The sequence below is a fragment of the Heloderma suspectum genome, chromosome 5 (genome assembly GCF_057233095.1).
Source record: "Heloderma suspectum isolate Gila_16-S chromosome 5, 16-S_ref, whole genome shotgun sequence".
NCBI lineage: Eukaryota > Metazoa > Chordata > Lepidosauria > Squamata > Helodermatidae > Heloderma > Heloderma suspectum.
The window spans coordinates 162,070,983-162,098,397 of NC_139462.1; the positions used below are offsets into that span (position 1 = coordinate 162,070,983).

Below are 27,415 nucleotides of genomic sequence, written 5' to 3' on the forward strand. Positions count from 1 at the left end.
TTAAATTGCCATGCTTAGCTGCATGACAACTGTTTTTGGAGTGAAGATCAATACATGAAACAGGCCTTTTCCTTTGATTCATGAAGCAAAACAAGCAGAAGACAAAAATGGCTCAACTTGCTTTTGTGTTGGGTCACAGCTGCATCTCTTTTATGGCTCTTCACCAAAAATCACCTCAGACAAGTTAGTCAGATTACAAAAGCTAGAACTTTCTATTAGGAAGGAGCCAAGGAAGAGGGGCAAATGACCACACCCATCTCTCTGCATGCTCACAGAAACATACAGACATATCCCCCACGCCACACAGAGGTTATTAGAAGATGCTTGACCCTCTTACATTCTGAACCAGTCACAGATTTCCTGCGGGTGTTTCTTAGTGAAGCCTGGTACTATACTGCAACAGTACTTCAAGATATTCCATGAAAAGGGGCAGAAAACAGAACCCTAAGGTACTAACTTTTATTTAGACACACAGCTGCCTTGAAGTATATTTTGGCCTGGTTTGCACATAATGCTAACCCGTGGTTTATTTAACCCATAGGTTGACATGATGTGCAAACCCAGCCATGCTAACAAACCATGGTTTGTTAACCACAAACAGCCCAGAAAGAGAACCCATCGTTTGTTCTTGGGTTGTGAATTCTGAGTTGTTTAAAACATGGCTGGTTGTCACGTGTGAAGCCAGAACCATGGGTTGTTCATGGGTTGTTCTGTTAGGCTACAGAGGTGGTGGGCAAGAGTGGTTCAAAAAAACAAACAAACAAAAACTAGCTGTTCTACATGTCAGTGATACAGCACAACAAAGGCATTTGGGACACAGGGAGGGAGTGGACGAAAGAGGAAGGAAACAACCCAGGGACTGAGAAAACAAACCCTGATTTGTTCAATTGTCTGCTGGACAAACCCTGGGTAGGTCAACAAATCATGGGTTAACCATGGGTTAAACAAAACATGGGTTAGCGTTATGTGCACTTTCTACCACATTTTTCATATCATCTTTGCATGTCTCTATGTCAAGCTGTGAATAATAGAGCAAATTTGATTCCTGGAATGATAGCAGCCATGAAGATTTCAGACACATTGTATGAGATTCTCTAGTCATGGAATGATGGAACACTGAAAGTTAATTCCAATTACCATTCATAGGATATTTTTCACAAGTGTCATATTTTCATTCTCATACATGCCCCTACCTACCTCTGGAGTATGCTTATTGTTTTTGATGGTTCCCTCACATTGATTGCTACCTACTAATGCGAGGAAGGCAAAACTAAGTGATGCTTGCAAAAAAGTACTCACCGTTTCATCAGTACAGATGGAGTGTACCTGCGTTCCAAACATTACAGATGTGAAGATGAGAAAGAGGAGAGCCTCAAAACACAGGAGAATAAGAAGGATCACAGTAGTCGGTGGAGAGAAAGAACTGCACTCTGTGAAAACAACATGACAAAGCTTTAAATATCCTAGACAGAAACAGAGCCAAAGGAATATTATTCAATTTTTAAGTACTCAAAGCAGTTTACAAAACAAACAAACATGCAAGAATAGACATACAATATTAAACATCACAGATATAGCAGCAGAATTAGATATCAAAGGCCTATGTGACTAATATGTTATTAGGAATAATCAAGGTCATATATACTGCACAATCATACCACCTAGATAAGTGTAGGACTGGTAATTCAGCTTCCTTGAAACCTCACCACTCAAGTTTCTAAAAAAGCAAGTTTCTAGCCCTTGTTTGCAAAGACTGGCTCCATTATGTGAACACAACGCATGGTGAAACCTCAAAAGTGGAAGTCGTTGTTGGTAGGGAGCTCTGGTAGAAAATAAGCAAGGTTTTATTGTGTAGCTCTTTGCCTTCTCCTTTGCAGAAGCTTATGCCAAACAAATACATAATTTGTATAACTTATACAGGTCCCCAAAAAGTACTTATACAAGTTTAAATTGATACAGAGTTTGGGCTACATGGGAATTCTCTGCCCAACCTACCTCACAGGATTGTTGTGAGGATAAAATGGGGAGGAGGAGGATCATGTATGCTGCCTTGGGCTCCTTGGAGGAAAGGCAGCAGATAAATGTAACAAGTAAAATAAAACAAAATGAAAGTTTCTGCAGTACAGCTATAGCCTACGCATACCCTAAGGTAACCTATAGAGACCTTTCTCCAAGGGCCTCTTAATTCTAACACTTGGAGGGTGACTACTAGAGAGAGCCTTATTGGTGGTAGCACCCCCACCCCCAGCCATGGAATGTTGGTCAGGTGCCAACATAGCTTTCTTTCCATCACCAGGTTAAGACCTTTTTGTTCTCCCACACCTTTTAAATCTTTGCTATTTTAATCCCTGCTATATGTTGATGGTTTTAACTCCCATTTATTTCTTAGCTGGTTTTACGTCCTCATTTTTACTAAATTGGTTTTATGTGTTTTTTTTATCATGCTGGTTTTGTATATACTTTTGTATTTCACTGTGATGGTTTTATATTGGGTTGTGGTATGTCGAGCTTTGTATTTGATTCTATTTTAAGGATGCCTGCAGAACTTGTTTTATAGGCATCTTATAAATATAATCAATAAATACATTTATTAGCAGAAGATTTTTGCTGTTAGCATTGTGCACTAAATGGGGGCATGAATGACTTAAAAATAAATCTGTCTGGCTGCCATAGCAAGAACGCACCATGTCCTTGTGGAAGATTACACCAAGAATGCAAGAAATTAAGAGCCAATTATTAGTATTACTGATTTGAAAGCAAAAATTCATGCTGTGGTGGCACGCAGATTACTTTTCCAATTAAGCACCTCTCCAGGGGTTTGACCTAGCCTTGATCTCTTGTGCATTCTATCATTTAGAGATTAAACATTTTATCATCATAAAACGGATGGTCTACATGGCAATGAAGTTGGGGGCTATTACTTCTGGGCACAGCTGAAAGTCCATCATCAGCACAGAGTGCTTTCTTCATAAATGGCCAAACATTTCAAGAGAGGAGAGTGGCATTCCTTTGGTCCCCTTTCCTAATCAGTTTATTGCACACAGGTATACACATATCTAGAAGCAATAGCCAGCCAAAGTTGCATGAAGGGACAGAACAGGTGGTGAACAGAGACTGGAACAAAGAAGTATTTTTTCTGCCCATTGTGATGTGCCCTTTTATGAGAACTATACAAACTGCAGGCTTAAAGATACCAACACTAGCCTCAAATTTTTACACCATCTTGTTTGTTGTCATCTTAATTATGAAGCAGGAATTGATCTTTAACCCCACAAATACTTATGTATGCATGTTTTAATACATTTATATACCTCTTAAAAGAAATTTACCAAAGCTGTGTACAATAAAATACACAATCACAATAAAATACAATATTAGAATAATAAAAGTATCATTTTCAGCAGATACATATTTGAAGGAGTAACCAGCAGTATACTTGATCAAACAAAAAACCCATCTGGAAAAGCCGGGATGAAAAGAAATGTTTTTAGCATGCACCTAAGACTCACAATCATTGGAACATGCCTTTATTCCAGGGTCAGGAGCAACTAGACTAAGGGCGTAACCCTAGGTATGTTTAGACAGAAACAAGTCTTACAACTCCCAGCACTCCGCAGCCACCATGCTGCCTGGGGGAATGCTGGGAGTTGTAGGACTTTTTTAATGCCTAAACATGCATAGGATAGCACCCTAAATGACCTTTTCTGAGCGGCCACCAGATGAACCCAAGGAGCATGTTGAACCACCAGAAGGGCCTCCCCTAAAGAACAAAGAAATGGGAGGACAGTAAGGGTAAGGCAGTCTCTCAAACTTTGCCATTCAGAGTGTTTAAGTCTGAATTATTTTAAAGCCAAATGTTTGTTGTTTTATTTAGCATTTCTATAGCCTTTTTCAAGTATTATGCAAGTGTTGTTATAGTCAAAAAAGCCTTCTGAGGTTAGACTGCAAAAATAGCGATTCACCAAGGCTCATGGTGCTTTCTATGACTAAGGGCACAGTCCTATGCACGTTTAAACAGAAAAAAGTCCTACAAGTCCATGCTGGCTGGGGCATGCTGGAAGCTGTAGGATCTTTTTCTGTCTAAGCATGCATAGGATTGTGCCCTAAGCCTATAATTCCGTCTACTCCTAGTGTTCTTTTTTTAGTTTTTAGTTTGCTGCTTTGAGTGTTCATATAGAAAGTGGGATAAAAATAATGGGCAGTATCCAAGTCAACACTAGCACTAAATTACATTGCACTCGCATAAGCAACCTCTGGCACAACGAACATCAGCTGGCACGATGGCTTTCTCCGGAAAGCCATATAGCTAAGGTTATTGGCATTGCACTAGGGGTTGCGTACGCTAGTACAAAGTAATTTACGTTAGCACTGGTGTCACCTTGGATACTGCCCGATATGAAATAGGTTACATTATGCAGATTAAACTTAACTACTATTTTACTTAGAGGAACTTTCTGAAGTTCTAATATGCTAGCTTCACACAGGTCAATAAATTTTATTGTGGGGATGCATTCAAACATGTATTTGAAGTGATGCAGTCCTGTGAGGGCCATACAAAATTACCTTGCCAATATGTGAATGGTCGCACAAGCTTCTCAGGGCAGTGTTTCTCAAATAGGGTGAGGGTGGGGTTAGGGAAGCAGCTGAAGAATGTTTATGTCTTATTGATGATGCTATATGAAATATAGCAATACAAAATAAATACCAATAAAACCAACCAGACATCAACACACCTTTAAAAAAAGATATATATCAGATCATCCCCTTTACAGTCCACTACAGACATCTTTAAAAAAAATTGTGACGGACTTTCTGTGTCGCTACTGCAAAGGTAGCGACGTTATTTGTAATGAAATTACTATAATCTGCCAACAAGTCACAGATATTGTCAGCTGGGTGGCCACCCTGCTCTTATTTTCAAAAGATCCCCCAGAAAGCCAGCCCAAAGTTCTTTATACAGGGGACAATATAACAGGTAACACACTACATCTTCTACTTCTCCAGTACCACAGATACACAACTGCTTTGCACAGAGGATTCCTTTTTTACTTTCCTTCCAATTATGCTGAGAGCATTGTTAGAAAATGAAGGGTAGTAAACGCCTTCCTAAGGGCAACAAAAGTCAACCCCTAGAGGTACTGTTGAAAGTATTGGCCTCTCTTAAACAGACTGAACCATGGGGAAAATGCCTGAAATTGGCTGGCACATACATTTTCAAAGCAATCTACCTCCATGATTCTGTCTCTGATAGTCTGAACTTCTCCAAAACAGAGCTGTGACAATGACAGCCAATAACGGCCCCATCTGCCTTTGGCAAGGTGCTCCACAAAACACTGTCTTGCTAGATTTCCTTCCTCAGCATTCAGCAATCTTTTGCCATACAAAATAGATGCCTTAAGTATTCTGGCTTTAATGGATGGGAGTCCAACTTCCAATCTCAGCAAGGCGGAAAGAGCCTCTGGAGGGCATGCCAACAGTTCCTTCAGGAACCCATTCTGAATGGTCTCAACCACAGAGTTATGTCTTATTGAAGAGAAGCCAAAGCAGCCTTGGCGCAAGCTTTTCTGAAGATAAGGGTTGCAACCATACAGGGACTGCTCAACAGGAAATGTGAAATCACAAACACGCACTGGCTGTTGTGAGCCTGGCTATCTAAGAATGAACCTGAAAGGGCCAATTCATACACAACTGCAGTAGGATGAGAGCAAGTTCTACGTGCCTGGACACCATCCTGCTTTGGCAGCACCTGTAGAAAGCAATCATCTAGATCCAGAGTATGAAGAGGTTCTTCCCCCACACGTTTTACTCATTTGAAAAGAAAATAATTACGTCCAATTACTTCAGAAAACATTACATTGGTTAGTACTCACTTGTCCAGTCTTCTTCAAAACAATACAGGAAGTGAAATCCAACCATGATAAGGGCATGCAGGGAAATTAGTGCTATATACATCTGAAAGAATACAATTTTGAACTGTTAAGATACACAGGCTTGAAAACAGTATCTTTATATGCACAATCATATTATATGTGCAAAATACAGCGAGGAAAGTATCTAGTGATGCCATGTCATAATAAATAAATAACTGGTATTAGCTTGTTTAATAGTTTCATAGAATCATAGAATAGTAGGGTTGGAGGGGCCTTCAAGGCCATCGAGTCCAACCCCCTGCTCAATGCAGAAATCCAAGTCAGAGCATCCCTGACAAATGGCTGTCCAGCCTCGTCTTGAAGGCCTCCAGTGTGGGAGAGCCCACCACCTCCCCAGGTAATTGGTTCCATTGTCGTATTGCTCTTACAGTCAGGACGTTTTTCCTGATGTTCAGCCGGAATCTGGCTTCCTGTAACTTGAGCCCAATATTCCGTGTCCTGCACTGTGGGATGATCAAGAAGAGATCCTGGCCTTCTTCTCTGTGACAACCTTTCAAGAACTTGAAGAGTGCTATCATATCTCCCCTCAGTCTTCTCTTCTCAAGGCTAAACATGCCCAGTTCTTTCAGTCTCTCCTCATAGGGCTTTGTTTCCAGTCCCCTGATCATCTTTGTTGCCCTCCTCTGAACCCTCTCCAGTTTGTCTGCATCCTTCTTAAAGTGTGGTGCCCAGAACTGGACACAGTACTCCAGATGAGGCCTAACCAGTGCTGAGTAGAGGGGAACTAGTACTTCCTGGGATTTGGAAGCTATGCTTCTATTAATGCAGCCCAAAATAGCATTTGCCTTTTTTGCAGCCACATCACAATGTTGGCACAGTTTAATATGTTTTTAGCTGTTTAAATTATTTATTGTTTTATACTGTTTAAATTGATTTTATCTGTATGTCGCCCCGAGATCTTAATGATATAGGGCGGGATAGAAATGTATGTATGTATGTATGTATGTATGTATGAATGAATGAATAAATAAATAAATAAATAAATGTCTAAGAGTAATGGTTTATCCCAGAGATCCCTCAACTGCTTGGACCCTACATCCAATAAAAGCACTATAATCAACAGATAGCATTTTCTATACGTATGAATTATAAGCAGCACAGGAATGTACGAGATGTATTCTCTGTACCTACTTTCCATCACTGAAATTTCTTCCAGATGTCTGCAAAGAATTCATTTTGTGATCTTACAAACGTTGTGTATGCTTGTTATTATTATTATTACTATTATTATCATTACTATAGGACTACTAAGTAAGATTTTTGGTTGGTTAAACTGTTAAGCTTTATTATTACTATTATATTCTAACTGAAGGGCAATATATGGTTGCTGGGAATGAATTGTAGGCCTGCTTCCTTGCTATAAGACTGATGATATGATATTGAAATGTAAGGTTGATTATCAAATAGTAATATTGCTAATGTTATAGGTATAGTTTTTAAATTAGAATGGGATCTGAAGCCCGTATGTACTGGAGTTTAAATTTAACCCTTTAAAAAAGAAGGGGGAAAAAATATTTTTCTTTTTCCTTTCTTTTTTCTTCCTTCCTTCTTCTTTTCAGTATTGTTGTGTCCTCCTAAGAATATTGTATTGTTAGGAAATTGTAGTTATTGATCAGGGTGTTGGTATTGTTTATTTCATTTATAAAGACAAAAATAAATAAAAAGTATTCTAAAAAAACATTGTGTATGCTTAAAAAAAATTATATAGGCACGTTGACGTCAGGATAAGTATGCAGTTATTTGTTCACATGTCACTATTCAATCTAAGATATAGGACTGTAGCTAAACTAGGCTAGGCACAGTTTTTTGCAAGCAAGTTCCCTTGAATAGAGCAGAACTTACTTCTGAGTAAATTTGCATAGGACTGCCAGGCATGTACATTGGATCGCACTGCACCATAAAATCTCTAAGCTACGTTGCACCATACAACAGATGTATGTTTCGGCTCTAAATTTGGGATAGGGTTGCGCTGTTAATCTAACAGAACTAAAAGCAAACTAGTATATCTCATTAATAGCTGAAGTTTCTTAAAGAGAAGAGCCATCCTTATAGCAGATGTTTCCACTGAAGAGTATCTTGTGTCGCACCACTGTAACATTCTCTTCTCAGGGAGTTTTCCTGTGCAGCTACTCTGCCATTCTCTTGTTTGCTGATATATTTCAGTAAGAAAACCACACACATGCACACGCACACACGTACACACTCACTTGGCAGGACAAGGCAATACCCTAAGAGTTTAATAAGCCTCAAGTTGGCTTGCCAGTTTTTAGCTGGAGCTGAAACCCAAGACTCAGCATTCAGGATAAACATTACTCTAGCCCCCATGATTAAAGATTTCTTTATCTTCAGCCTCATCTCCTTAATTACTTCAACCAGAGAATGAATAGGCCTAAATATAGCCAGTGGAAAAGTACCTGGGTTAAATGAAATGACTGAACAAGCGGTCCATTTTTCTCTAACAGTACTAAATTCTGCGATAAGAGCTTAGGGGGAAGGGGAAATTTACTCTTCCATTAGATGTATTATATGCTATATTATAAGAGCATGTCCCCATGCAAGTCAAATGAAAAATGTTTAACATATGATGTTAGCAAATTATTTTAATCATAGAATCAGAACTGGAAAAGGCCAGAGGCAATCTAGCCTGACCCCACCCACCCCCATACAACAGGCAGGACCACCACCACCCTCCCCTCTTCAAACTCAAATCAGCACGCCATCTTGAACACAGTCATGCTTAGGTGCAATGTAAGTGCATGGTAGGAAGCGTGCCCAAAGCAAATAGCACCAGATGATTCAAGGAACAGAGCCAGATCACACATGACTGGGGAAGGGAAAGCAATAAGTCTCCAGCCCATCAACACACACAGGGTTGCCAGCCTCTCAATATTTTGTCACTTAACCCCCCACCCCGCTATAATTGGCACTCTCCATTTTGTTGTTATATTATTAGTTTCCCCCCCCCTTTTATTAAGCGAATCAAATCACTTCGGCAGAGGAAGAGTGATACACTTTGATGTTAAGCAAAAATGTAACAGCAGATAAAGTAGCTAGACTTCAGAACTTGCAAAGTACTTTGTGATATGTGGAATAAAGTAGATAGCTTATAGTGCTTAGTTTGATGGCTTGGTTTAATTACTTTGACTCAAACATTTTGCAATAGTAAGTTGTTACTTTTCCCAGGAGAATTACACAGTCATTATTTAAGCAGGTAACCACAGATATTGAGCAAGCTCCACTTGAAGTTTCAAGGTTCTTGTTTGAACTATAAAAAAAACTCGGTGAACTACTTACTGTAAACAGTACAAAGTACTTCTGGTTATTCTCTCCTACACAGTTGTTAACCCATGGACAGTGGTGATCCATTTTCCGTATACATCTCTTACAAACACTAAAAAAAGAGGAAAACACACGCACATCATAAATTGAGATGCAATCCTATCAACTTCAAAAATCCATCCTTCTACTGATATAGGATCACAGGAAAAAAAATTCTGCTTTACCAAAAGCTACTTTGTCTTTCAAGTTACCTAAACTGAGGTCACATTATTTTAGATGCACAACATCATTCATAATTGAAGAAATATCATTTGGATTTAGAGCAGCATTAATAAGTGATAGACTCTGCTGAGATGCCTTTAACTGGCTCAGACACTCCTGTTTTGATTGCAATTGTTTGAGTATATCTCATCAGAGAATTCTAATTTGATTCTGCTTTGTTCCAAGTTCAAAAAGCAGTTACTTAGGACAACTTATAATGCTAGATTTCTCCCTCTTTTTTACAACTTAAGACCTGCTTGCTTGAAGTGCAATATGCAGCTAGACTGCATACTGCAATTTAGCAGTATAAACTGCCCTAATGGGCTACATGTGTGACATTTTGGCTTACTGTGTCCTGTTGTCTCTCATTCACCCCCTTTTGGCTATGTAAAGGCATCTGAAATTAGAGAACATGGGGTGGGGGCTGCTGCAGGACAAGTTCTAATTCCTCCTACTTTTGCTCCTGTACTGACACACACACACCTGGATCCAGATCAAAAAGTGATAACTTCCCTTCATGCTTTAGAAAGACTGTCAGCTCCATTTTTTTTTTTTTGCACACAAGTGCTTGCATGTTATCTGCTCAAATATTTGTTAAAACTTCCCTCACCACACACACAAGTTTTAGAACTTGAAAACTGATGTGGGAGGTGGCTTTGTGAATGACACTAGGGACAACTAACCAGTGTTATGTACGGTCCCGCACCAAGAACCGGGTGTGGGTGGGGAGTTCCTTCATAACTGATACAAAGCCTGGCCAATCAACACAGTGCATATCTGGCTTCTTTTCCAAATCAGAAAGAGTCTCCTGTGCCTGATCCAGGCATGGCAACAGTATGCGTGTCAGAAATGCGGACACTACACTTCCACAATGGGCTTACCACTGAAATTATCTATACCTACACTCTCTCTCTCTCTCTCTCTCACACACACACACACACACACGCATACTTATAAACATTGACCAGCTGTTGGCGAAAGACTCCAAACTACCATTTGACATGGTCAGCTGGAGCATTTTCAAAGTGCAAGTTATACATGGGAAACTGCTCACATCATCATAATAGGTAAGTGAAAGGCAGTTGCCATACACTGCATTATTGCCAATGACAAGCCACAGTAAATATAGTTCACATGTCACTGACATAAGTATATAATAACAAGTGTGTTAGTACTACCTGCAGTGATGTGCTCTGTCCGGTTTGATACTACAGCATTTTGGACACTTGTACACCACTTGTCCTGGCTTCAGCTGTAAACTTTCTATGAACTCTTTTGTGGCATTACCTTTGGGAACTGCACCCTGGAAATGAAAATAAAGAGTTTTAGAGCACTTTCAGTCATCAACTGAAAACTCAATAGGCTCCATTAAAGAACTGTTGCACCTACAAGGGCAGTGCTGTCTCCTAGATACATTAACCAAGTTTTGTAAGCTAAAAAGGGAAACTGATGAACTGGTGTTTCAAAAGATGGAAACATCTATATAATTTCTCACTACCTGAAGCACAACAACAAGATATTCCCCATGAGGAAAATGGGAAGAAAGGGTAATGATTGTTCACTGTCTGTACTGAAGACATGACAAGGAAGCAGCAGGTTTAAAATTACAGGGATATAGGCTTGAGTAAAACTTCAACAAAAACTTCAAAGCTATAAACAGTAGTACATTAATGGCACAAACTATGCAGGGAAACTCTGCAATCTCTTACTTTGGAGATTTTCCAACCTCTCTAATATCAGTGTTTTAGTAATCTGGAGATTGAAGAGGTGCTACAGACTTAAAGAGATGCAACAGCTCTATAACAGCCTTTTCCTACCTGGTGTCCTCTGCATGTTTTGGACTACAACACCCATAATCCTCAACCAGCATGCCCACTGGCTAGGGGTGTTGTGAGTTGTAGCCCAATACAACTGGAGGACTCCAGGTTGGGAAACATTGTTACTATTAGAATTTTTAACACAATATAGGAGTTCAATAAGAGTTATTAAAAATGTGGTTTCAAATTAAAAGAGTACTATTTTATAATTAGATAATCTGAGCAAAATCAGTAGCCCCGCCTGGCAGACTGTAAAATATACCTTTCCAACACAGAATGTTTGACTGATGTGGCCTGAATACTATAAACAATTCTTACCATTATTAATGGATATGCCTTTGTATTCATATAAATAAATATATGAACTATCAGGTAACTGACCGACTACCAAAGAAGCCACTATAGGGATGTTTTTAAATGATTCTTTGCAAATGCTGGTGCTCATTAAGAAGTCCAGCTGTAAAGCATTCAGCACAAGGAACAAATCTGGAATTGGAGACCTAATTTAGGTTTTTGTTTAATACTGGTAAGCAGTGACCAATCATATGGCTGCAGCTCCACGTAGGAAATGGGGTGAAATGATTTTCCAGGCACTTGCAGAAATTTTAATCATGCTGTTACAAAACTTTTTTAAAAAGGAACTGTAATGGAATAGTTGAAATTGCCACAACCAAACAGGAAGCCACAATATACAAATGGCTGCTCATGTGAAGCTGCATTCAGGCAGCTACACCAAGGCCAAGTGCCAATTCAAATACTTCAAGTTCCTCTACAAAGAGCAGCTCCATGAACACAGGTGCATGAAGGAAGTGATCCATATTAAGAGTGGCGATTTTTGTAAGTGTGGCAGTACATTTTTCAGCTTCCACGTTCTTGTGCATCATCACCAGGAAACAGCACCTGTGACCAAGGACTCCCTGGGGTCATTTTAATTAGGGTCTCACTGGAGGTCAAATCAGTCCATCCTAAAGGAAATCAACCCTGAGTGCTCATTGGAAGGACAGATACTGAAGCTGAAGCTCAAATATTTTGGCCACCTAATGTGAAGAGAAAACTCTCTGGAAAAGACCAGAGAAAGACTGGGAAAGACTGAAGGCAAAAGGAGAAGGGGACAGCAGAGGATGAGATGGCTGGACAGCATCACTGATGCAATGAATATGGACTTGAGCACGCTCCGGGAGAGAGCGCAGGACAGGAAGGCCTGGTGCGCTATGGTCCATGGCGTCACGAAGAGTCGGTCACGAATGAACGACTGAACAACAACAACAACAACACTGACCCAAATATAATTTCAGTGAAACTTAGATTTAAACACTAGCATCCATGAAGATAGGAGAGGTTGAACCAAAGAACACTCAGTTCCTTTATTGTAAGAGAATGAATGGGGCTTGAAACAGCACAGGTTAGAGGAAGCGCTTTTCTTATGTCTATGCCTTGCTGGGGTCATTTATAATAAAAAATGCAATAAAAGGTTAGGTAAATGGGAATATTCCCACCAAATTGGCTGGATTGGGTTATTCCCTTTCAGTCTCATCTCTGGTACAATCTAGCATGCTGAAGCCCACAGATAACACCATAATCCGGATAGCTGCAGGCACAGAATTCAAGACTGATAAACAAGATGAGAATGCTCGTTACTTATCTTCATCTCAAACCCATTAAGGCTTTAAACAGTGCTCTGAAAAGGTCCATAGTTAAAATGCACTTGGATAAAACTTTGGCATATATCAGTAACCAACACCCCATACCGGCAGCAAAAAAGCAAGTATTTTTATTCAAAACACAGTTTAGTTGCAGTTCTCTGAAGAGACAGGCACACAAGACAGTCTTTTTTAGCTTTTCATGCCATGACATAACACCAACGTTACATATACTACTGAAGAGGAAAAAAAATGAAGGATAGACTCCCCCTCTCTTCTCTGCATTCTCCCCCTTTTCTTATTTAGAGGATCCATCCTGTGCTGCCTTAGGGTCATCATACAGCTTCTAAGGGCACAATCATATCTAGATAGGCGAGGAGGATGGTCTAGGAGGCGACCGCCTATCCACAGCAGGGCAGGAGAAGCACGGAGGGGATTGTTCCCTCCGCGCTTCTCCTGCCCTGCTTTTTCGGCTAGACAGCCAATTGTGGCTGCCTAGCTGTGGGAGGATGGAGCAGGGAAGGAGGCTGCTGTATGACACATAGGATGTGTCATATGGGCAGTTACGATCTTCCCACCCTGGAATGCCCCCAGATATGCCCCTTTCTGGCCGCTCCGCACCCTTCTTGTGAGCATGGAGTATGAGGCTGTTCCGCGCTGCCTCCAAGGCAGCGCAGAAGTGGGGGGGAGATCAGTTCTCCAGGAATCAACCTCGGAGTGTGGGCTCCGAGGTTGGTTCCCAGAAAACAGCATATCCTATGGCAGCCTAGCTGCTGTCTAGCGACCATAGGATTGCTCTCCTAATTGAACAATGCACTGAAATACATTATAAATTATTTGAGTTCTTGTCACTCAAGGTTTTTTATAGAAACCTCGGCACTTGACCAACACTGTGTGTGCCTACAGGTTCTAGATTATTTGGTCCCTAAATCATCCAAAAAGAACAAAAGAAATGACAGTTGGTTAATACATTCAGTGGTAAACTTACTGGATCTGTTATCATAGCTCGCATATGTGAAGCCAGAGCCAGGAATGCCAACGCATTGAAAACTATTCCATTGATCACACTGTAAATATAGTCTCTTGATGGAAGCAGCATAATGAAGAAGACTACAAAGTCAGCATAGAAGACCAAAAACCAAGTGATGACTGCGCAGGCGATACCACAGCCATCTCGAATAAACCACATTGTTCCTGAGGAACCGATGCTGGGAGGTGGAACACACTTGTCAGGCTGAAGATATTCCGGTTTCCTCTCAATATCTCTGAAGCGGTGGACTGGAGTAATCATCATAGGTTATAATGTCCATTCTTGGATCTGAAAAATATATTTAAAAAAATGCTTCTCCATTTTACACACGTAACCAAGGATCTCCCCTTTTGACATGCAGCTTGTAGAGGGAATTCTAGAAAAAGGGAGATTAAAATAAAAGAGGGATCAGTAATGGAGGGGAGGGGTTCAGTAATCAAGAAAATAATGGTAACAACAACAACTTTTTATTTATATAGCACTTGTCAACCAAAACACGTTTTGGCAGGTTGTATTAAGGTTCATATCAATACGGATAAAAAAAAGTCCACCATCAAATTCTTAAGTGAAAGAATAAAATGGTTTAACATATAAATACTGCACATGTTAATGAAATTTGAGTTTGTCTGGGAATGACATGAGCGATTGCTACTCTACCAGCCCTTATGTTAGAAAGGTGTGTAATTTTCACTATGAAGGCTAATAGTGACAATTTGTATTTTATAGAACAGGTAAAATTAAGATGTGTACCTAATGGCCTTTGAATACAAGTGTACTTAAGGTTATAAAAATTCATTTCAGTTATATTTCTTTCATATGGGTATATTACATAATTAATTATGACATAATCCCATTGTAAAACACAGCTCAAATTGAGCTAGCACATAAATGGAAAAATGCCCACAAATTAAAGATTGGCTGTACAGACTCCTGGTAAAACGTACACATTTAGTAGAGTTTAGCAGAGGCAGAAAGGGGCAGCTAGCGTGAGATTTATTTTAAGCTTGAATTTGTTTTTTAATCTACTTTTAACAAAATATAAGAATGGATATATTATACTTTGGAAAAATATCTGGTGCATAAGGATGAAAGTATCTGAATTTAAATACCTATTTTTGTCTTATTTTGATGTAATGATGATTTTAAAATTATAGGGAAAACAAGAAATTATATTCTTTAGGAACACACTCCAAAACCAGTATCCTCATAAATCAAGGTAAGGACTTCTAGAATTAAACTTGTATTAGAAGCCTTCGCAATAGAGTATTCCTTGTCCTTCCTTTCCCTCTACCCACCAGCACAAAATTCAATGGACTTAAGCTACCAATTCCAATAGTCCATGGGGAAAAGCTTTTAACTTTACCGGTGTTAACTTGTAATACTGGGCTCAGTTTGTATTGTGGGATATAGACAGTAACCCTATGCACAGCTTTAGGTGGTGCTTTGATCATATACTTGAATTGGGACCCCATTCCCACCAGGTGCCCAGTGTTGATCAGGACTGATCATGAAAAGGTTCCTCTACACCATTCCAAATTTGCAGGCCCCCACAGCCAACAATGCTTCAAGACAGACTGACTTGCAACTGTTCGCTACAATGACTGAAACCTCCCATTCTTTAAACTAGGTGTGCTGAACCTCTTAAAGGCAAGGAGTGAACTCCATTTCAGAGAAGCTTTTGGGGGCCTCATGCCCGTGGTGGGCAGGGCCAAGGGCAAAAGGGCCAGAATATTTTAGCTTAAAGCTCTTACTGCCAGTAGCTAAGCCTTAGGAGAGGCATTTCAACCTTTCAAAATGGGAAAACAATTGCACAAAAGCCAGGAAACCACTGAACAATCAGTGGCTGGGGGAAAGGCAGCACGGCCTTTTAGGGAACTCTGGAGGGCTGGATTAGGACTCTAGGCCTGAGGTTCTACACCCCTGCTTTAAACCAACTGGTCTGTTTGGGCCTCACACAGCCCTATCTGCAACTCCTCCTTCTGCCTTCACCATCTCACCAATAGGTACCAAGCCTCAAGGAATCCAGGTTGTTCTAATGGAAAGGTGATTTCTAATCTCTCAAATTAGGCCCTGAACAATCTCACTCAGGGGCAAAGCCAAAATCTTAAAAGCATCTGCAAACCCAATGTGGGAATCTGGTTGTTTCAAAAAACCTACCAAACGTGTTTGACCAGAAGCAACAGTAAGACAAAAGTCGTAGGTGTACATCATGGGGAAGCAAAGCCTCTCAAACCACTGTGTCACATCTTAAAAACTATTGTCTGTTTTAGCCTTACAATGCCAATCTAGTAATAGATAACCAACCATCTTGCATTATACTTTCAAACACATGGATGGCCTCCTTGTAGCATTCTTTGTGGTGCTCATTTTTAACGTGAGAAGCAAATTCACTTTGTGGTTTGGAGAACATCGCTATAGCTCAATCCCAGTTTCCCCATCTATAAAGTTGGAATATTAGTGACCTAACACTTACAGCTGTTTTGAGAATGCGCGAGATTAAGATATTGTGGCTGTCCACCTTGAGCCTGAAGGACAAAGCAGTCTGTAATCAAATAATACAGTCGTAAAGAGCAACGGCTTATTTTACTGGAGAGAAAAAAAAAGTAATAGAAGCCCTGGCAGGAGAGCTGTTGTTAGTACGTTGATCTTTGAAACAGAACTGGGCAGTCTCCATTGAAAGGAGCTACTGTACTCTGGCAGGCAGTAAACATTTCAGTAATATTTCAAATTGAAATGGTCACAAATGCCAAGATAGCTATTGACTAAATGAAAGTGGCTTAAAGATGACTGAAATAACAATTGACTTTTAAAATTGGGATTATAGTATGCCTTTTTTGGCCAGACAACCACTATGGAGCAACTAAAGACACCTGACAACTATTTACCACTTAGCCAATTTTAAATTATATGAAATGTTAACACACTACTGATTTTACTTAATAGAATTATCCCTCTATCCAAAAGAGGACTGGAAAATTGTAGTCCCTATAAAATGTTCATATCTCACTACAAACATGAGGGCTAAAGGAAAACAAAGTAAATAATGTGAAAACTAGGATGATTAGGAATTCAAATGCAACTACCAGTAAACATTCTGCATGGAATGCTACAAGAAAAAAATCCCTGAAAACAAACATTCCTGGTCACAGTACTAACCTTGCTTTCTCAAATATGCTTTGAGTAAATGTTTAACAGCAAGCAATTCAAGGCTCAGTGGATAGTGGCTGAGACCTACTGCATTAGTCTTTAATATGTACTTTATTGCTGTATGCCACCTTGGGACAGCTGATGTTCTGAAAGGCAGCCAAGAAATATTTTAAATAAATAGCCCCACGAAAGAGCTCATCACCACTGAATATGTGATTGACTGCATCTGTAGAAATAAGCAGTCAGTCCATACACATCCAAATCAAGATGACTACACAACCAGCCACAGCAAATATGTGAATAGCAAGCCACAACAAGGAGTCCGATTAACAGCAGCCCACTCCCCAGACTTTAAGTCCTAGAGAATCAAGAGCAGCATATGGTATGCTGTAGTTATTGTTTTAAACTGGCTGTCAAGCACTCTACCACTGGGGACTAGGAGATAACCCTAAAAAAAGCCATGGGGTATTTAAGGGCTATCTGGGGGCTGTCTAACCCTCAAACAACCCCTGCTGCATCAGTTGACATGACACAACAAACCATGGTCCCCACAGGTGCCCAGCACAATGTGACAGCCCCCATGGGTAAATTAAGCCATGGTAGACTGAGAGAGCGCAGGACAGGAAGGCCTGGCGTGCTATGGTCCATGGGGTCACGAAGAGTCGGACACGACTGAACGACTGAACAACAACAACAACAGACTGATGACGTGCAAACAGCCCCTTTGTGTACAGGACATGGGCGTGTACACATACAGACACGCGCACACACAAATAGAAGGCCAGCTTCAAGCTGATGAAAGCAGAAGCCAATGTATTTAAATAAAACTGTTTTGTCAGTGCCACAGACTTTCTTAGACTTTCTGTGACTGATTGCATCTTTTATGGATCCAGAACCTCTCAATGAATGCAATGCTGTTTAGTTTCCTCCTTGCTTTGTCAAACGAAAGCTTACTGATACAGTTGGAATGTGCTGGACAAGTCAAACATGTGTCTTCATGGGCGGCAACAACAACTGCAAGTCCTGAAATACCAACAGGTACTTTCCACATGTTTTAGTCAATACCGCATCTGCCTTCAGCACAGGCCAACTAAAACTCATTGGAACCACCTTTTGATGGCGGGTGGGGGATGGGACTGGCAATTGTTGGCCCTAGAGACATCTGTTGAATTGTACAACCCATTTCAACTGTTACAAAAAAAAATTCTCCCTTTGTACCTGATTGAGGTTCTCCTCACTTTTATTTATCCTTTTTGCCATTTTTGGTGCTGCCTTCTTTTTCATTTTTGTAATTTCTTTTTTCAGAAGGCTGGACAGCATTGCCATTGGAGCCCTGTGTCCACTATGCAGTGCCACAGAATTATTCCACTAACTTTCCACCTGGAGTGCTTTCTAACTTAGTTCCATATCCAATTAGAAACGGATGAAGCAGCCTTATTGAGTTAAGGCTATTGGTCCATCTAGTCCAATATTGTATATTTTAACGGGCAGCAGGTCTTGGGGTCTTTCCTATCACCTGCTTGTTGCTCTTTTAACTGGAGATTGAACCTAGAACCTTTTGTACGCAAAGCATTGCCCTAGAGATACACACGTGGGTGCAATACTATGCATGTTTAGAGGGGGGAAAGGCCTACAACTCCATGGCTGGCTGGGGCATAATGGGAGTTGTGGTCCTTTTTTCTGTCTAAACATGCATTTTCATTTATTTAGTAGGCCGTTCACATATACAAAACAACTAAAACAGATTAGGGCAAATACAACATGAGGTCAAAATCTAAAATGGTTAAAACTAAAATATATTCACAGTACATTATTTAAAATGCATTTAAATTCATTTAGAATATACTACTTCCATATTTAAATGGATAATTATGTTCTGAGAATTAAGACGGCCAAAAGACCATTAAAACAAGGCATCCCCAAAACAATCAACTGCATGATCAAAAATAAATTTTGCACAAACTCTTGATGCTGCCAAAGCAAAGAGCGAGACCTTATGAGTTATGGTGGAATCTATATCAGACTAGAGATAAAAAAAATCTTCTCTGGAATAGTGTTACAAGTAAGACAAAATAAAACTCAGGAATTCAGACTTTGGTTCAGAATATAAAAGGCAGAACAGCAAAAGATGTGGTAGATCTTCAATCTCTGGAGCATCACAAATACATAAACGTTGAGCCAGAGGAATTTTAGAATATCTGCTGTCACAGATGTTGGCATAGTTTGAAAACGAAGAGCCGTGAAAGCTTACCTAAGTTTTGGGAAAGCAAGCTTTGTCAAAGAGGCAGCTCTTTGGTGGTCATATTTGTAGAGCCTGTACCATTTTGAAACTTTTGAATTATTAATAACCTGTCTGTCCAGAAAAACACTGCGACCAAAGAAATATTCAAGAAGACTCTCTTTTGAGTTCAGTGTAGAAAACACATCAACTGAGGTGAAATAGGATTGTAGTAAATTATAATATCTTGAGCGCCAGAATTTACAATTTAACAGCTGTTCATAACTCAATTTAGGCAAACCCTGGACAGAGGATCCTTTTAAAATTCTCCAGTAATTAATCAAGGCACACTGGATATGAGGTCTACAACCTCTGCCTGAACCAAGGCAGCAGGAATGCCAGGAGGCAAAATTAAGTTTTCTAAGAAATCTATTTTGAAGGGCCTCCAATTTGACCATTAGTGTGTCATCCCAACCTCAAACTGCAGCCTCATATAAAATTTGGGCAATTACCTTACTCTGAAAAACTTTCCAAGCTGGATCAACTAAACATGCACCTTTCCACCTTTAGTTTCTGAATTTTGTATTCCCAAAGATGCCACATATTTTTCAAGCGATGCTTTGTAACTTGATCCTTCCCAAACAGCCTAGATATTTATAGCTTACTTAACATAGTACCTGTTTGAACCTCCTGTTCCTTCACTACATTTTCGAACAGGCTCAGTAGCTAAAGGCTACTATATGCAAATCTATTTATATTTTTACTATAAAAACCCATCTGAAGGTCTGTGTAACTCAAACTTCCTTCTAGTTTTTAAGGACTGCTGGTGCAATTTGCTTTTATTTAACTCAGAGATCAAAGCTTTATTAAGACGCTAATAATATGCATTAAAGTGGAGAGTATATTATTTTCTTCCATTTCATTTGGCCTGTTATTTTAAAAAATCTGGTCAATAAAAATATTTGAACAACGTTTTTGGCTACATATAATTAAGAACTGCTTCATAGGTTACAGAAGAAGATGGGCACCCACACTTCTACCATGTACTGGCCACACCTTTTTCTGTAATATTTAATGGGCATTCATGTTTCTGGAAAGTATAAATGCACTCAAGAAGCTTTGGTTAAACATGGCTCCCACACACAGGTCTTCTTTATATTTTCAGACACCCAAAAACCCTAAGATAAAGCATGGCCAACCCTTGGCATAAACATGGGGACCCATCTTTACGGTTAAGATGTGTAGTAGCCAAAAATAGAGTGCTTGGTGTAAAATGCATTGTACTGATTGATATGGTACTTGAATTCATTAACAGGCAAGCCACAGTTACCTCTGACCTGTTCTAAGTAGAACAAGAACCATGATAAAATGAGAGGGGAGTGTTAACAGCAGCTCATTCATTGTTTATACAACTAATGGTCCTAATCACTTGAGAAAGACCCATAAGTACAATTCAAGTCAGGGCAGATGCCTTCATTTACATTTAAGCAACACCCAACATTGGTTGCTCTACCAGGAGTGAGCGAATACTATAAGTAGTTTGAATGTGCTGTTTTCTAATCCATAATATCAGCACTTCTGTATCAGAACAAGGGTCTATCCCAGGTTTCCCCAACCTGATGTTTTTGATGACAAGATGCGTATTTTTAGTGACATGATGCACATTTTTGTTACAGGCTTGAGTTCATCAAGAACACTTGGGTGTCTGCCACCCAGATCCGATGACTAGTTTTTAATTTGTCAATGTTATATCTTGCCTCCGCTATCTGATTTAGCAATTCAATGCCATCCCTAAAAAAGCATCTCAGGACTAGGGATCTAATGTCTTCCCCAATAAAGATCAATGTAGAGAAACTGGATTAGTTCTCTACGATTTGCCCTGGTACTCCTTCCACTACCACACTATAACACAAACACTCTCTTCCAATAACCTAAGAGACAACTTTATACACGGACTTCACCAGACGGTCGACACTGAAATCAGATTGGCTACAAAGGATGTAGCCAAAGGTGGCGGACATCTATGCAGTTGGTAAAAACAAGACCTGGAGCTGTAGTAGTTCAGATCACGAACTTCTTATTGCACAATTTAGAATCAGACTAAAGAGAATAGGGAAGACCCACAGATCAGTTAGATATGAGCTCACTAATATTCCTCATGAATATGCAGTGGAGGTGAAGAATAGATTTAAGGGACTCGATTTAGTAGACAGGGTCCCGGAAGAACTATGGACAGAAGTTCGCAACATTGTTCAGGAGGTGGCAACAAAAAACGTCCCAAAGAAAAAGAAAACCAAGAAGGCAAGATGGCTGTCTGCTGAGACACTGGAAGCAGCCCAAGAAAGAAGGAAAGCAAAAGGCAACAGTGCTAGGGGGAGATATGCCCAATTAAATGCAAAATTCCAGAGGTTAGCCAGAAGAGATAAGGAATTGTTTTTAAACAAGCAGTGCGCGGAAGCAGAAGAAGATAATAGGAAGGACAAGAGACCTCTTCCAGAAAATTAGAAACAATGGAGGTAAATTCCAGGCAAAAATGGGTATGATCAAAAACGAAGATGGCAAGGACCTAACAAGCAGAAGAGATCAAGAAAAGGTGGCAAGAATATACGGAAGATCTGTACAGGAAGGATAATATCAGGGATAGATTTGACGGTGTGGTCAGTGAGCTAGAGCCAGACATCCTGAAGAGTGAGGTGGAATGGGCCTTAAGAAGCACTGCTAATAACAAGGCAGCAGGAGATGACGGTATCCCAGCTGAACTGTTTAAAATCTTGCAAGATGATGCTGTCAAGGTGATGCATGCCATATGCCAGCAAATTTGGAAAACACAGGAATGGCCAACAGATTGGAAAAAATCAACTTATATCCCCATACCAAAAAAGGGAAGCACCAAAGAATGTTCAAACTATCGAACAGTGGCACTTATTTCACATGCCAGTAAGGTAATGCTCAAGATCTTGCAAGGTAGACTCCAGCAATTCATGGAACGAGAATTGCCAGATGTACAAGCTGGGTTTAGAAAAGGCAGAGGAACTAGAGACCAAATTGCCGATATCCGCTGGATAATGGAGAAAGCCAGGGAGTTTCAGAAAAACATCTATTTCTGTTTCATTGACTATTCTAAAGCCTTTGACTGTGTGGATCATAACACATTGTGGCAAGTTCTTGGTGGTATGGGGATACCAAGTCATCTTGTCTGCCTCCTGAGGAATCTGTATAACGACCAAGTAGCAACGGTAAGAACAGACCACGGAACAACGGACTGGTTTAAGATTGGGAAAGGAGTACGGCAGGGTTGTATACTCTCACCCTACCTATTCAACCTGTATGCAGAACACATCATGCGACGTGCTGGGCTTGATGAAGCCAAGGCTGGAGTTAAAATCACTGGAAGAAACATTAACAATCTCAGATATGCAGATGATACCACTTTGATGGCTGAAAGCGAGGAGGAGCTGAGGAACCTCATGACGAAGGTGAAAGAAGAAAGTGCAAAAGCTGGGTTGCAGTTCAACCTCAAAAAAACCAAGATTATGGCAACCAGCTTGATTGATAACTGGCAAATAGAGGGAGAAAACGTGGAGGCAGTGACAGACTTTGTCTTTCTAGGCACAAAGATTACTGCAGACGCTGACTGCAGCCAGGAAATCAGAAGACATTTACTTCTTGGGAGGAGAGCAATGACAAATCTTGATAAAATAGTTAGGAGTAGAGACATCACACTGACAACAAAGGTCATAGTTAAAGCAATGGTATTCCTCATAGTAACCTATGGCTGCGAGAGCTGGACCATAAGGAAGGCTGAGCGAAGGAAGATAGATGCTTTTGAACTGTGGTGCTGGAGGAAAATTCTGAGAGTGCCTTGGACTGCAAGAAGATCAAACCAGTCTATACTCCGGGAAATTAAGCCAGACTGCTCACTTGAGGGAATGATATTAAAGGTAAAACTGAAGTACTTTGGCCACATAATGAGAAGACAGGATACCCTGGAGAAGATGCTGATGCTAGGGAAAGTGGAAGGCAAAAGGAAGAGGGGCCGACCAAGGGCAAGATGGATGGATGATATTCTGGAGGTGGCGGACTTGACCTTGGGGGAGCTGGGGGTGGCGACGGCCGACAGGAAGCTCTGGTGTGGGCTGGTCCATGAAGTCATGAAGAGTCGGAAGCGACTGACCGAATAAACAACAAAGTCCTTCCAAAGCATTGTTTTCTAATAGCTGAATTCCCTCCCTCGCTGGTTTCCTGCTTCTGGTGTATTTGAAGAAACGTTTGCATTTATGACTTTGCTTTATTGTATTTGTTTGCTTTATTGTATTTGTCTTAACATGCTTTACGATATTTGTCTTTAACATAGTTTCTGTGCCTTTTAATTTTTTTCACCATTTTGGCAAGAATGCCACTTTCAAGCAGAAGTCTTCTTCCCTTTTATGGCTTCCTCAACTCTGCTCCAGGGTGAGTAAAAAAAAATTCAGCGATATCTTAAAAACCAAAACACAGGGTTTTATATATTTAATTTGCATTTTGCTTTTTACAATGCAAGTTTCTCTTCTAAAATAGCCTTACTAAAATTAAATCTGAATACTACTTTGTTAAACCAGTATGTAATTCCTGAAAATTGATTCAGTATCCTTCTATGAAACACACTGAATTAAAAGCTATTTTTCTATGCAAATAAAGAATTATAGGAAAAATACCTTTTTGATGCCAAACATTATAAATATGGCACAATAGGCAATATAATATATAATTGCGGACTTGATACTGGGGGCCGGGGCCAGGGTCTGACAAGTCATTACAGGCAGTGAGATGTAGCACTAATCTCCAGGATACAGCAACTTGTATATTACAAGGAATATCACTCACCATTCCCAACTATCTGATATTGCATGCTCCTATTTTTGTACTCTATAACTCTTTAACTTCCTTAGCTCTGTAGTTTGTTCAGTTCTCAAATGATAAAATATCTGCTCTCTATAAATATTACATTTCCTTGTCATCTTATGAAAAACTGCTCTACCCACTAACCATGAACCCTTGCTCCAGGAACATGCAGGGCCTTTACCAGACTCTAAACCATAAGTGGGCAACCTCTGGCCTGCAGCCCAATCCAGCCTGCAGAGGGCTGGGCACCCTGCATGGGCCCTGCCCACTCCCCACAGGAGTTCCTGCAAGTGCTGGCCATGTGTGCTTTACCGGCTCCATATCCTTACCCAATGGGAAAAGGTGAAGGGCAGGTGAGGCCACACCAGCTGATGTGCAAAGTGGATCATCCACCTGGCTCATCTGTCGGGGCAGTTTCACCGTGTGCAGGCTTTCCCCAATCTGCAAAGCCCCACACACAATAAAGCCAGTTCCCAGTCAAAGCACTAGGTGGATCACCCACCAGGTATGTCCACTGGAGACCAAATGACATCAGGGCCCCATCCCTCTGCCCAGAATTCAGCTGCCCAACCCTGCTTAAAACAGATGAAGACACAGTGACTTGGTTTGGATCATGTGTGTTTTATGGTTGTATGCCAGCTTGGGAGGGCTTCTGTCCTGAAAGGTGACCAAGAAATATCTTTTTAAATAAAATAAAACAGTCCATCATACCTGGAAGGCACCAGGTTGGGGAAGGCAGCCCTAAGCATTCTACAGGACAGTTAGCACTATCTGGCTCATACACAATGGCTCAGAATTTGGAGGCAGAATAGAATCTGCCAAATATAATGAACAATGGGATCACTTTGAGCCTTTAGATTTCCATGGGGCTCCCAACAAACTACACAAAATTGCAACATTGAAAGGGACCAGTAGCTGGGTCCTATAGCCAGCTACAATAATTGAACTGAACATCTTAATAGCACTATAGAAAGGCAGCATTTGAAATCTCAGCATTCAGATCTGGGGTTTTATTATTTTGTCTTCTTGAAATTAAGACAGAAAAAAGACAACGCATCAACGTGGACTCCTGTAGAATTCTGAAAACTGGGCTGGATATTCAAATATAAAAGCAAATGGAATCTGTTCTTTCAAGATGTGTGTACTCTTGGAAGAAACATCATTTCCAGACCCCCTGAATCAGTTCCTCCAAAATATATACAAGAGGCAAATCAGACTATTTTAAAAAATGGCCAAGTGTGTAAGACACCACTTACACTAACAAAAATGCATAGACATACATTATATATCAATGAACAGATTCAGAGTAGACTTTGATAAGCATGTATTTGTCTCAGACAATTTGTAAGAGAAAGACGCTGTGGTATTTTTTTCTCTATTGACCAACATGGATACTCTTCTGTTATTTGAGCATACTAGCGTATCTTTGTAATTTATACTGGTCCGCAGCCAACATTTGTGCATAAAAATCTACTCTCAGCCAATACTCTCAAAAGACAGAAGTTAACCGCATGATTTCTGTTATGCAGCAACTAGCTTGGTTGAAGGTTTAAATTGAAGCTGCATATGCCTGAAGTTTTTGAATAGGAATATTAATATGTAAAAATTTTATTCCCAAAGAAAACGTCTGGGAGGTGGAAACCTTTGGACTTCAAAGTCAAGCTTTCTTATATCTAGCTTCCAGGCTTAACATTTCTACTATATAGTCTGAGAGCAGGAAGTGCAGTTATAATTTGGCAAGTTATGAGGAACTGATTTCCACTGCACAAGCCCTTTCAAACTTTGTAGGGATTACAACAGCATAAGAACAAGGACTAGTTTTCTTAAACAGCCATATACAAATGATTTCATTTCTGAAATGTATAACATACAGCTTGATCTTAAGGGCTGCTGCACTAACAATATTACAAAGATGCTGGCATTTGAGGTTCATTAAGGCAGTGGCACAGCTTACATGCACTAATATAAAATTTGAAGGACTGAGGTTATTTCAATCCTTTATTATTTCAGAGGACAAAGATAGACACAGCAAGAAAGTTTGAAAAATGACAACCAATGTCTCTCAAATGCCCTGTGAATGATTCCGTTACCTTCTGGGAGCAAACAGGGCAGCAATGCAAACAATCTCTAGCAGGAGCTATTTCAGAATTTACTCCTTTCAACCAAGACACTTGAATCCTGTTCTCCAGGAAAGCTTCCTCAAGTATGGGGTACAATTAAATATTAGCTCTGGCTTCACTGCTGCAAACAGCTATTGTAGGTTAATAAACTACCATTTGGAGTTGTTGGGGTAAGTGACAGCTGAACATTTTCTGAGATGTAATACTCCATAAAGAAAAATGACGGGATGGTTGCCATAAAGACAACACTGTGTGTTGAAATGCGAGGGGAATATCAGTATAACTTCTGTAAACTCAAACCTAATAAATATAAAAACAAGCAGTTTAAAACATACAGTTGGGGGATATATTCTCACTGCATTCCTGGATCCATCAGAAAAAAATGCAGAGCCCTACTTTCCAAAGAATTGTGACAGCAAACTGAGATCACAACAAAGCAAGGTAATAAAGCCCTCCTTGTCCATACTTGTAGAGGAGAGAGCAATTATTTCCCCTCATGGTAATTCTATCCTATTTATTTTTCTCCCTATTCATCAGTAAGCTACTCTGACCTAAATGGGAAGCAAGGATCAGAAAGGCTATCTCTCCTGGCTGCCTTAACAGATGTTACCAACTCTTTGTAACATCTGTTAACAAGAGCTTCACATCTGCATGATTAACTCAAGACGGTCAATACCTATAATACTGCTCACGTGGGCATGTTCTCAGAACACTTTGTAAATTTCATAATTTCCATTTGTGCAAAATGTATTGCGTTGCTGATTCTTGAATCATCACAAACGAACTCCTTCATACTGTGTTTCTCATTATTTTCCCCAATTCTAGGTCTGGGTAAACTTGTTAATTTTTAAACGCATGCTCTGCTTTGTTGCCTTTGCTGAATCTGTTTACTGAACACTTCCACTATTTGAGGAGGTCTCACTTGTGTTTCTTTACAAACTAGGTTATGCCACGTATAGGACCACTGACTATACTCTGTAATCTTTCAGAAGAGCACCTGTGGCTGCAGAAGACAGCATTGTGGTGTGTCATAAATCCACTGGTTTATTATGGCATAAGTGTTCATAAGCAGCATCCTATCACATCTGATGC

The 27,415-nt window shown here is 40.1% G+C and overlaps 1 protein-coding gene across 8 annotated transcripts in view; it reads right to left on the reverse strand.

The window, feature by feature from the left end:
- The window catches only part of ZDHHC3 (zDHHC palmitoyltransferase 3), a 55,296-nt gene that overhangs the window by 17,455 nt on the left and 10,426 nt on the right, over positions 1-27,415 (reverse strand). For 5 of the 8 annotated variants that reach the window (XM_084858107.1, XM_084858108.1, XM_084858111.1 and 2 more), the window contains exons 2-6: positions 13,916-14,333; positions 10,649-10,773; positions 9,225-9,321; positions 5,871-5,952; positions 1,300-1,430 (exon numbers count right to left, since the gene is read on the reverse strand). In XM_084858107.1, the coding sequence (XP_084714233.1) occupies positions 1,300-1,430; positions 5,871-5,952; positions 9,225-9,321; positions 10,649-10,773; positions 13,916-14,221 (741 nt within the window). In that variant the 5' untranslated portion in view covers positions 14,222-14,333. The remainder of the gene's footprint in view (positions 1-1,299; positions 1,431-5,870; positions 5,953-9,224; positions 9,322-10,648; positions 10,774-13,915; positions 14,334-27,415) is intronic. The other 3 variants (XM_084858113.1, XM_084858110.1, XM_084858115.1) reach the window with 1 other exon arrangement.